This window comes from Pelmatolapia mariae, linkage group LG17 (genome assembly GCF_036321145.2).
Source record: "Pelmatolapia mariae isolate MD_Pm_ZW linkage group LG17, Pm_UMD_F_2, whole genome shotgun sequence".
In the NCBI taxonomy this organism is placed as follows: Eukaryota; Metazoa; Chordata; class Actinopteri; order Cichliformes; family Cichlidae; genus Pelmatolapia; species Pelmatolapia mariae.
Window position 1 is genome coordinate 4482677 of NC_086242.1, and position 12187 is coordinate 4494863.

Sequence of the window (12187 nt, forward strand, 5' to 3'; positions counted from 1 at the left end):
GTTGATGTGACCAATGTTGTTTGTTTAGAGGTCGTAGGTGGCATTGTTGATCCTGTTTCAGTAGTGGGTGATGTAGATGTTGTGGCAGCAGAGGAAGCAGTGGGAATTGTTTGTCCTTCAGTGGTGAGGGAACTCGTTGTAGTTTTCCCGGTAGAGAGGGAAGTTGGCGTTGTTTGTGGTTGTTCAGTAGAAACTGTGGTAGCAGTAGATGTTGTTGGTGTAAAGGTGGTTCTAGATGATGTGGGCAATGTTCCACCAGTACCAGGTGTGCTGGACTGCTCAGCGGAGGTGATAGGTATTGCTGACCCTGTTCCAGGAGCAGTTGATGTGACCAAAGTTGTTTGTTTAGAGGTCATAGGTGGCATTGTTGATCCTGTTTCAGTAGTGGGTGATGTAGCTGTTGTGGGAGCAGAGGAAGCAGTGGGAATTGTTGTTTTTCCTTCAGTGGTGAGGGAACTCGTTGTACTTTTCCCTGTAGAGGGGGAAGTTGGCGTTGTTCGTGGTTTTTCAGTAGAAACTGTGGTAGCAGTAGATGTTGTTGGTGTAAAGGTGGATCTAGGCGATGTCAGCAATGTTCCACCAGTACCAGGTGTGCTGGACTGCTCAGCGGAGGTGATAGGTATTGTTGACCCTGTTCCAGGAGCAGTTGATGTCACCAGTGTTGTTTGTTTAGAGGTCATAGGTGGCATTGTTGATCCTGTTTCAGTAGTGGGTGGTGTAGCTGTTGTGGGAGCAGAGGAAGCAGTGGGAATTGTTGTTTGTTCTTCAGTTGTGAGGGAACTCATTGTAGTTTTCCCTGTAGAGGGGGGCGTTGATGAAGTTTCTGGTTGTTCAGTAGAAACTGTGGTAGCAGTAGATGTTGTTGGTGTAAAGGTGGTTCTAGGTGATGTGGGCAATGTTCCACCTGTACCAGGTGTGCTGGACTGTTCAGCAGTTGTGATAGGCATTGTTGACCCTGTTCCAGGAGCAGTTGATGTGACTGGTGTTGTTTGTTCAGAGGTCATGGGTGGCATTGTTGATCCTGTTTCAGTAGTGGGTGGTGTAGCTGTTGTGGGAGCAGAGGAAGCAGTTGGAATTGTTGTTTGTTCTTCAGTTGTGAGGGAACTCGTTGTAGTTTTCCCTGTAGACGGGAGCGTTGATGAAGTTTGTGGTTGTTCAGTAGAAACTGCGGTATCAGTAGATGTTGTTGGTGTAAAGGTGGTTCTAGGTGATGTGGGCAATGTTTCACCTGTACCAGGTGTGCTGGACTGCTCAGCAGTTGTGATAGGCATTGTTGACCCTGTTCCAGGAGCAGTTGATGTGACTGGTGTTGTTTGCTTTGCGGTCATGGGTGGCATTGTTGATCCTGTTTCAGCGGTGGGTGAAGTAGCTGTTGTCGGAGCAGAGGAGCCAGTGGGAATTGTTTGTCCTTCAGTTGTGAGGGAAGTCAATGTAGTTTTCCCTGTAGAGTGGGACGTTGTTGATGTTGTTCGTGGTTTTTCAGTAGAGACTGTGATAGCAGTAGATGTTTTTGTAAACATGGTTGTAGGCGGTGTTGGCAATGTTCCACCTGTACCGGGTGTACTGGATCGAAGAACTGTCGTAATTGGTGTAGAGGTACTTGTGAATATTGTTGAATCTTTTGTAGTCGTAGTTGACATATTTATAGTTGTCGTCACAAGTACAGTTGAAAGCATAGTTGTTTCTCTCGTAGTTGAAGATGTTGGTTTGAGAGTTGTTGTAGCAGGTTCTGTCGTTGTTGGAGGCGGAGGAGGTGCTGTTAAATAGAGCTGATAGTAAGTACTTCTGCTTCCAAGCAGTTCAGAAAGGCATATTTAATCTGAAATACTATCAATTACTTGTAAACAAGCTGTAACCAAATATCATTCAATATTTCATAAAAGGATTTTAATTTCTATTCTTGAATTACTTTCATATTTGTACAATATAAATCAGCATTCATTTTATTAATAGTGTATTTATATTGAATGTATCTCATACTTACCACAACTGAATGTCCCATTTTCACAGGAGCTGTTTAATACAAAAGAGTAAATAAGAATAACCAATTGTTAATAAAGTTTTACATGTAGTAAATTAAATATATACCAGTGTGTGTGTGTGTGTGTGTGTGTGTGTGTGTGTGTGTGTGTGTGTGTGTGTGTGTGTGTGTGTGTGTGTGTGTGTGTGTGTGTTGTGTTCAACTTACCACTGAAAAGAGTTTATCATCACCACTTCTCCTGGTTGAACAACAGTGTTATTGAAATAACAAGAGCAGTCCATAATTGTGGTGCATTCACCTTCATTCTCATCATAGTATGGTGTCTCCTTTGGACATCTCGGGTAACAACCTGTTTTATTAAGAAATGTGTTCCTATATTATCAATTGTTTTTGTACACATTATTCAAATCAAACAATATTTAAAATCTTTAAAAGTTTGATTATTTAGTCATTGTTCAAAAATACAACAATATTAAAAATTGATTTATGCGAAGCAACTACGGTGGCAGAAAATGTATGTGAACCATTGAAATTTTACACTACACCTTAAAACAACAAAGTAACAAAGTAAAAGACTGCCAAGCATTATTTTGTCTTTGATAATTGAAATTTTCTATCTGTCAATTAGACTATTAGAACATTATTGGAAATGAAAAAATTATAAAGTAGCATTTGGATACTCATTCAGATATTCATTTTGATTTAGTACCATGATTATGCTCCCAAGAGGTAAGCCTCCAGTTTTTATAGCTGCTAAAATATATTGGAAATTGCTAAGGTTTTTCTCTGCTTTTCAGAGTGGATCTTTCAAATCCCACAATTCTAAAAGGTTTAAATAGTGTTTATTGTTGTTTAATGTATTTGAACATAACTGAGAAGTTTGCTTACCTTCAAGCTTTTGTCTAAGGATTCCTTTGCCACAGGTTCTCATCTTACCACAGGCTTCATAGTGCCAAATACTTTGGCCTGGTTTGTTGTAGTAATCACAGTAAATGGCTGAAGATTTAAGTTGAACAGTTTATTGAGAGAATAAGTGAACAATAATTATAGACTAAGTTATATTTTCTGTTTACAATTTCAATAATGATCTAATCCTGTATGAATTGGATTCTTCATTATATTCAGTGATTTTTTTTATTAAGTGCATTGGCCACACTGCCTTCCAGGTGTCATTAAGACCAAGTGTATTTAAAAATAAGAATAAATTGACTTAAAATATAACCATTGCAGATATAATGTAAACCAAGTGTGTAAAACAATTAGTATTAAAATTAAGCACATACATTCTAATGTATGTGTCACAATAATCAACTCTTTAATCAGAAATCAGAATCAGAAACTTCCCTGCCGATAGCTACAGAATCATGTCTAGAAGATGACTCCTAACTTACGACACAGGTCAGGTGTTCTCCACTTTACACAGACATCCTGGTCACTGCAGGCCTCTGCATAAGCTGCCACAGCTGTGCAGTAGCCCAGGAACTTCCCTTCAAACTCACAGGAGCAGGACTCAAGTAAGCAAGCCTGATAGTAAGGATTTGGGTCCACCTGGGGATTTGAGAACATCCAGAATAGATGTTTTATTGGCATGTTTGAAAACCCTCTGCAAATGCTGATTACAACCAGTAGTTGTGAGGTAGAATATTGCACTAGAACTGGATAAAAATATTTGTGACAGTTCATGTGGTTTTTGTTTCCTTAGCGGTTAATGGTATGTAGAACATGTAAACCACATACTTTCAGATGACAGTCTTTGAAAGTGTCTCCTTTAATAATCATACAGCGCCGCTGGGCCCAGGCTGAGCAGTAGGAGTTGCGATCACATGGAAATATATCAGCAGTTACATCAGAACAAGGAGGAGTGGCTGCCTTCCAGCTGTTGCCAAAGGCCATCGGACTGGATCCCACTGAAAACAGATTTAGTTTTGTTACATACCATGACTATCTAGTATCAATGTATTATAAATGAGAGAGAAAGCTAATTCACCTGTTGAGCCTCTTATCTGTAGGTCGTTCATCTCATTGGAGTCAAAATTCCCACAAAGTCCACACACTTTATTCTGCAGGTAAGAGTTTTTAAGTATTCAGTAATGAGATGTAAGTATGTATTTTATAATACAATTTGATATTGTAGAAATCCTGCATGTCAAAATTCTGATATTGCCAAATGCACTACACAGGCAAATATTTTTAAAATCAAGGAGCAAAATAAGATTCCTATTCCTCACCCTCCAGTTTTCATGCAGTTTTATGGTGAGCCGTGTGTGTTTGTCCCAGATGAGAGTGATCCCGCTGCTCGGCACTGACACTATGATATAAAGTCCCACAGTGTCGATACTGTAAAGTGAATTTTCCTGCAGAGTCCAGCCTTGCTGCAGACGTTTAGTCACCTTCATGTCACTCAGTGTCAGGGTGGCTTTGCCCTTGACGGAGCAAGTAGAAGAGTTACAATTCATAGTATTTCATTATTTAAAATTGTCATTAGCAATTTCATGAAATGAAATGAATGAAAGAATTAACATCTTCATGTATTAATGACTCTTCTTCAATTCAGTCTCATTCCCATCAGACAGAATGTGCAATGAAACTTAACATTGCAAATGAGTGCATTGATTACAAATAATTAAAAATAGAGTTTATCAAATCAATCAAAGGAGAGACTACTTTCAAATCAATAAGCTGACAAATTTATCACAGTAATTGTCACAAACCTGCAAGTCCAGGACAATGAAGCGAGAGCAGGTCAGCGCCTCTTCACAGCAGGGTACACTCTCCACTCTGACAGAAAATGTGCCCTTTGTATTTCCACAGTAATCCTGAAGTAAAATAAATCAATATAAAAGCAGAGTTACTCTGAATAATGCTTTTATGCGAAATGCATTTGGTTAATGTGCAATCTCAGGGAGAGTTCTGTAAAGCACAATAATGGTAGTTTAAATGGAACATGTAAGAAATAGAATAAATGAAAGAAATACACATTTTTTACTTTAATTATAATTAATTCTAATCATTAAAAGTTTACATGTTTGAATTCAAACATCCAAAACAGGGTTTGAGTAGGTGTAATTCCCTGACATCTGGTAAATTTGATCAGGTTTTAAATGCTTATTTGGCCCATAGAATGAATAAAATGTCATGTAAACTATGTTGCAATGTGTTGTCTTACCTCTACAAGTGTGTACTGGCAGTGTCCACTAAATCGATACCATTTAGAGTCAAAGGTCTGATAATGTCCATTTCCATAGACTTGACATGTCCCGGGACACGGCTCATCTGTGCAGTCCCACTGACCCTGACCACAGACACTGTAAGACAGGTAACCATAAGAGTTTGAGGATGAACTAAATGTTGTTAGTGAATGAGTAAAGTGCCACTTATGAGTTTGTTACCAGTTTTTACAGTTGGTTTTTACAGTCTCTCCTGCCCTGAAGACTTTACCACTGTACACACAGGTGCAGTTGTCCCTTGATACACAGTTTCCATGGTGATCTTCATACTGATCATTTGGGCAGTAACAGCCACTCACACAATCCTTTTTGGCAAACTGAAAATCACATGCAATAATGTTTGACTCATTAAAACCCAATAATTTCAACCAATAAAAACTTCTTAACATAGATAAGCAGATAATGATGTCTACATATGAACATGTGTTGACTCACAAGTGGTTTGCTGAGGCTGTCACAAGTTTTCTGAGCCGTCTTAATCGGGTTTTCTGAGCAGTGCACACAAACTTTCCCATTCTTGCAGCCTGATAAAATCATTATTACAATTATTAAGACAAAATTACAACAATGTAACAATTTTCCATTTTAATTCCTAGATCCACCATCTAGCAAATGATCAAATTTAATAACTTTAAACTTTACGGAGGTTGTAATTTTTCCTTTTTTTGATACATTTGTAGTGCTGTTTTCATTGAAATGCAACATACAATCATTTTATATGATTGGGTTTGTGGTGTTGTTAAATTATACACAATCACGTCATCTTTTTAAAAAAAAAAATATATACACATAACACTTATAATCCCTAAAAATAAATAAATTAGGTTTAAAGGGTGTAGCAAGCAAAAATTATTATTTTAGGATGGCTAAAATAGAAAAATATAGACTCACCACAATCCTTAGAACAGTTCAGTTTTCCATTTTCACAGAGGCTGAAACAGACAAAATATTTGTAAAGGAAAATGTATGTTAATTTAATGTAAATTCCATCATAGACATCACATCAACATAGTAAAATATTCAAAGGTGCAGCTCACCACTGTCGCCCATCTATAGCAACTGGACCTGGAGGCGTTATACCACCCGTGTGGTGGCATACACACTCTGCCTTTGGGGTGCAGGTGTTTTCTTGATTCAGATATGTTCCTTCGGGGCAGCCACATCCCTCCACGGGAAAATCATCCACTTTACAGCAAAAATCAGGGCCAGACAGGGAGCGGCATGTACTGTTGCAAGCACGTAAGTTGTAGGTGAACTCTTGGTTCTTTGGACATGTCAGAGCTGTGACACAACATTGGGGATAACAGTATTATCAGGTATCTACAAGAATGTCTTAATCTTGTCTCTTTTTTGTCTCTTAAAATGTTTGAAGATATTAAGAGAATAAGTGAACATGTTTATGTAGTATATGAACCCTTACTGCATTTGGTAGTCTTCCTCCAGTCACCAACAAAAAAACCCAGACTTGCACAAGCTTTTGCGTAGCTGGCTAAAGCCATGCACAAGCAACTCTGCACATTGCTGCCACAATTACAGGTTCTTTGAATACAGGCCTGCCAACAAAAGTCATCTTAACATTGATAAGTCAAATAAACTTATGGAAACATGCTTATAACTCAAAATGTATGCTTACTGTGTGGTATTGATCAGGTGGTAAGTGGCCATGGCACTTAGCAAATATTCCAGTTGGGTCAGTCAGCACAGAGCACTTTTCGTCTGCAAATATTTCTGAAAGAACAAAACAAATGATTTATATTGTATCTATCTATCTATGAAATCAAGGGTCAACGTCATGATCCAGCCAGATGTCAAGGTGAATTTATAATTCAGTATTATCCTATCTCTGTACTGCAGTCTTTTCAGTTTTAGTCATAGTTAAAATAGAAAGTGGTACCATTGTGAGTGCTGATGCAGGTGCTGGGTATGTTCACTGCACAAGCGCCCAGACTCCAGGACAGAGCAAAAGGCTGAGCCGAATTCTCAATGATCCCACCGCTGCTGGTGAAGTCATCTGTGCTGTCACTATTGTCGTTGCCACAAAGACCTGAACGACAGACTGACTGGTAAAAGCGGAACATGCCAGCAATGATAGTGTTTAATGTATTTTGGGCATTTTGTTTCTAACCTGAAATGATGTCATTGTGTTTTGTAGGAGCAGAGATGTAGAGCTGGATTTTAGGTGATATCTGGACTTGGATCTTAATATCTGAGGCTGTCATGACTAGTACATACATGGAGGACTGCCAAAACACCTGTGCATAATCTGAAAGTGACAAGTAAGAGCCTTTGTAATTGAGTTAACAAATGGTTTATGGAATGTATGAATTACAAGGTTTCTATTTACCAGTCTTCTGAGATTCTGTAATTTCTTGGTCTCCAAATGTAACTATGCTGTTTTTGAATGTATACTTTTCCTGAAAATAAAAAAGGGGCATTTATAGTTAAGTTTTCACATCTTTTATGTTATTTAAATGTCAAGTTGTTTTGAAATCATTGATCAAAGACAAGCTGTACCTGATAACCCTGGAGAACAATGTTTTTCAGTGATGCATCCTTTTCAGAAAACTGAATAACTACTGTCCAGTTGAAACCCTGCATGTCACAATAAATAAATTACACAGCAGTCAGTGTTGCACAACAGGCAAAGTAAGGTATATGCTGCAAAATATGGGGGAGGGCAAATTACCTGAAATGCTAAGTATGTACATTTACCAGGCACAACATATTGCTTGCCATCAAATGTTGTCACAAACTGGCCTTCAATTAAACATTTTGATGGACAGAAGTTTTCAGAGCAACGCCACTGTCCACCTTCACACAAGCTAGGGATAGGTTTAAAGAAAAAAGGAAATCTTGTGATGCACATTGGAAACTATGAAGCCACGCACACTATATATAGAAATACTTACCATGACTGACATTTGGTGCTACGTATTTCTCCCATTAAATAGGTTTTCCCAGCAAATACACAGGGGCATTGGGACAGATTCACACAGTGGTAGCCATCCAAGTGATCGTTAAGTACCTTGCCTACATGCACATTAAATATAGCCTTAATATGCAGATAAATTATAAAGCCACATAAATTAATTCTCCTATTCAGTGCTCACCCTCTGGGCAGACACAGGAGCTGGTGATATCCTGGCTGGTCAGTTGGGGTTTAGGGTTGGAGCAGCTGGGTAGAAAGGCAGTACCTTCTTCATTATAAACCAAGTCTCCAGGGCAAGTTGGCTTAGCTGCAGTCAGCCACAAAGACAAACAATTACATCTACTCATAACTGAAGGAAATATAAGCTGAGTCAAGGTAATTCACTTTTTTAAAGAAGAATTTGTTTTTAATAGCTGATCTGATGATGAAAAAAAAATACAAAAATCACCTACCACATTTGGTTACGGTTGTCCATTTGCTCCAAAAATCATTTGTTTTCCCACAAAGCACAGCAATCTCTTTGAAGAAAGAACAACGGACGTATTCATCGTTTTCATAGCTGTAAAGGCTCTTGTAGCAGAGCTGAAGGTAACGAAGCCACTTTGATTGCAGAGAGTCTATGATGTTGGAAAATATTTGATTGCATACCTGCAAATATCATCAGAGCAACCATCTGAGCATATGCACCAGTTGAAGCATACAAGGATTAAACACAGTCAGGAGTGTCAGCTGATTTATTTCTTCTGCTTTTTTTCCAGGTTTAGCAGGTGACAAAAATGTAAAGCAGCAGAACTTACTGAATTAGGAGCTGAGATCGAATCTTTGGTTTGACACGTGTCGTCAGGGAGCACGCTCTCTCTGATCAACTGCTGCTCATCGCCTTAATTCACAAAGAGATACATTCTTAACCAAGCAGATGTGCAAATAAACCATCTGTTACTGATACCAATTATTTATACTATCCATATTGCATTTGTAAACATCACAACTTTCATTAGCGTTATTTAAATTACAAAAAACCCCATCTATTTACCAGTTACATTGTATTTTCCACACAGTCCACTCATGTCGGTGCTCAGCTCTTGCTCCAGCTCAACCTGAAGAGGAGATCATTGAGCAACTTTAGGTGTAATAAAGATTTTTATTGTTTAAATCCATGTGCCTGCATTTAGGATCTCTCCTGCAGTAATATGAATGCTCTCACCCAAAGAGAGTCTATTCCTCCAGGTACGCTGTGCCAGGTTATGGAAAGAGGCAGCAATGAGCTCCTCAGTTTAGTGTAGATGCCGTACTGAAAAATATGCTGGTAGGTCTGATCGTATGGAAGGGCAACACTGTAAAGATACAGGGGCATCAATTTTGCAGACTGGGAAATTATGGCCATCACATTTGCTACCTTTATTCCTTCGGACATAAAAATCAGTTGGATACTTTTATCATGAAGGGAAAAAGCCTGAGAGGTTCGTCCGAGAAAACATATTCTTGTCTCAGACAGCAGCTAAGAAACAATCAAAAAGCAGATAATAACAGCTTTAAACTGAGGTTTTAAATATTTCATCTGTAGCCAACAGGCGCAACACTCACACTTGCAGAGGATTATATTTAAATGGACATAAAATCATATTATACATGAACACATCAGGCATGAGTTCCTTTATTGCCTTCTGTGTAGCCACGATTTCTCTCACACACACAATATCTAAATCCGGATCCAAACCTTTTGCCCTCAACCAGTATGCTTCCATTCTGCAGAATAGTCCTGACTTTGTTGATGATGATGTCGACTTGCACCACAAGGCCGTCGTTCCCTCGACGTAGAGAGATGTCACATTCAACTCGATTCTGGGTGAACCGAGTCAGGGTGAAGGGACAATTGGAATGCACATAGAATCCTGGACCTTGGAAAGGTTGGACGACTCCACTGCTGAATGTCCTGCAAATGTCTGATCACAAGAAAGGTGTGAATTTACTGAAGCTCGCTGAAAGCAGCTATTGACTGAGTTCAATAATAAAGCAATAAATCACTTCACTCATTTTATTATGCCAAAAGTATGAATTTAAAAAGTAGCATCACTGTTATGCTTGACAAAATTGTGATTTGCAATACTACCCCCTCTACAAATACTGACATTCTTCATAGATTACCACCTCTGCAATTTCTCTGCACTAGAAAACCCAACAGTATTTCCTTTTTATCATATAGTATATTAGAGGATGTCACAAACATCATCATCACCTAACTATGTCAGTAGTTCGCAATCAATTAGAAAGCTATAGATTAATCAAGATCCAGCACTTGTATACAAATTTTGCATGCTTACATTTCTGAGTTTCACTTGTCACAGAGCCACCGGTCCCAAAAACCAATGAAGCTACGGAAAGGCAGAGAGCCAGCAGCCATCTCTGTAAGGTCATGCTTGCTACCTGTTGCTCCCAAGCTGCAGGTGCAACCAGGAAGGCATGCACAGTCAGCCTGGAACAGGGCTTATATATGCTGTGTCTACACTCATACACTGCCCAAGGGACCACGCACTCATTAACATACACACACACGTTTCCATCACTCAAGGGCACGTTACTTTGACTTACAATCATTTCCTGGAGATCGCATCTGACCTTAATCGTAAGTATTAATTGCCCTACTCTCCATGTGCTGTTTTCAAAATGTAATACATAAAATAAAATGTAATGATTTATTAAATTTACTTGTCCCCAAATCATTTTTGTAGATAGATTTGTCTTCCCTTAAAATTAGCAAAACAAAACTACCCACACAGCGTTTTTTGATGAAAACTTATAGAACAATTAAATGCAATTAATAAAGAAAAACAAATTTTTAAACAGTGGGAGAAAAAAAATAAAACAGTGATCCTGGAAAGTGTGATTGTTTTCAAACTGTACACCTCATTTTTTGTTTGTTGTGAATATGGAGCAACCTAATTCTTTTTACACTGATTTCATTTGGAATAGTTCACACTCTCCACGTAAAAGTAACCACTGACTCTACACATAAACAGATGTATGTCTCCTCCAATCACTTCCTGTAACTGTAACCTCTTTTCACCTGGGCTACACCCTTGACCACGTCAAGAAAAGCCAAACTATCTTATTGTTCTCTCGCTTACCCTATTACGTCTTTTTCCCAATGAAGACTCGCTGACCTCTGAGTTGAAGTTTCCTCTACTATGTTGTCTGCCTGGGGCAGGTGGAAGAAACTCTACCCACAGCAGCAAAGCAAGATTGCTTGATTTATAAGGACTGAGTGAGAAATCCCAAACCTATTGCTATTAATGATATCTGCTGTCATTAAGTAAACTACAGAATTGCCTTGCTAGCATTTATCCAGAGAACATATTTGCACACTGTATGCAAGCTAGCTTTAGCAGAAATTGTCACGAGAAATTGTCACTGTTATGCTGCACCTTTGTGTACTCTGTCGTGCATGAGACACTAGCATATATTTCTTATGCCAAAGTATTAGTATAATGGCAACAATGTAAGTTAGCCATGAGAAAGCTAAGAAGAAATTCTGCATATCAAAGCTACAATTCAGCCGCTAACTGCGCCTGCTGTCCATTGCACTGGCTATTGCCATAGTAAGCAATTTTCAGTTATATCCCTTTGCTGTGCAGTTATATATAATTTAGTGTCAAGTGTTAGATTTGCAAGTAAAGAAATTTGGCAAGTTAGCAAATTAATATTTATAGTCGTTAGTGATTTTGCTAGCAATTATATTAGGGTTGAGTTAGCCAGCTTACTGCAAGTTATCTATGCCAAAAGTATAGTCAGTTTGTAATGATAGCTGATAAAATGCAATGCACATAGAAAAGAGGCATTCAAAAATGTGACGTTCCTGTGATTTTTGTAGGTGAAATAATTTATTGGGTAATTAGTACTTTCTAACGAAATCCAGCAAATGTTAATGATCAGGTTTCACCAGTGCACGCAAACACTTTTCAAACACAATAGGAAGGTTGCAGTTTACTGATGGACAGTCATGGAGCTCAGCTAAAAGATACCAAACACCTGCAAAAACTGACACATTTATAG

The 12187-nt window shown here is 38.5% G+C and overlaps 1 protein-coding gene across 1 annotated transcript; it reads right to left on the reverse strand.

Moving 5' to 3' along the window:
- Positions 1-1479: 1479 nt before the first annotated feature.
- LOC134615890 (mucin-19-like) lies at positions 1480-10552 on the reverse strand. The gene is made up of 28 exons (XM_063460574.1): positions 10459-10552; positions 9855-10080; positions 9342-9471; positions 9171-9234; positions 8935-9017; positions 8590-8785; positions 8319-8444; positions 8118-8238; positions 7895-8030; positions 7723-7800; positions 7553-7622; positions 7334-7471; positions 7103-7252; positions 6842-6936; positions 6629-6761; positions 6246-6489; positions 6100-6140; positions 5644-5732; positions 5371-5525; positions 5148-5286; positions 4693-4797; positions 4210-4404; positions 3969-4041; positions 3719-3888; positions 3373-3529; positions 2870-2977; positions 2189-2330; positions 1480-1756 (listed from the first exon to the last, which is right to left on the reverse strand). Exons 1-28 carry the CDS (start codon positions 10550-10552, stop codon positions 1480-1482), a joined length of 3735 nt encoding a protein of 1244 aa, XP_063316644.1.
- Positions 10553-12187: the final 1635 nt, after the last annotated feature.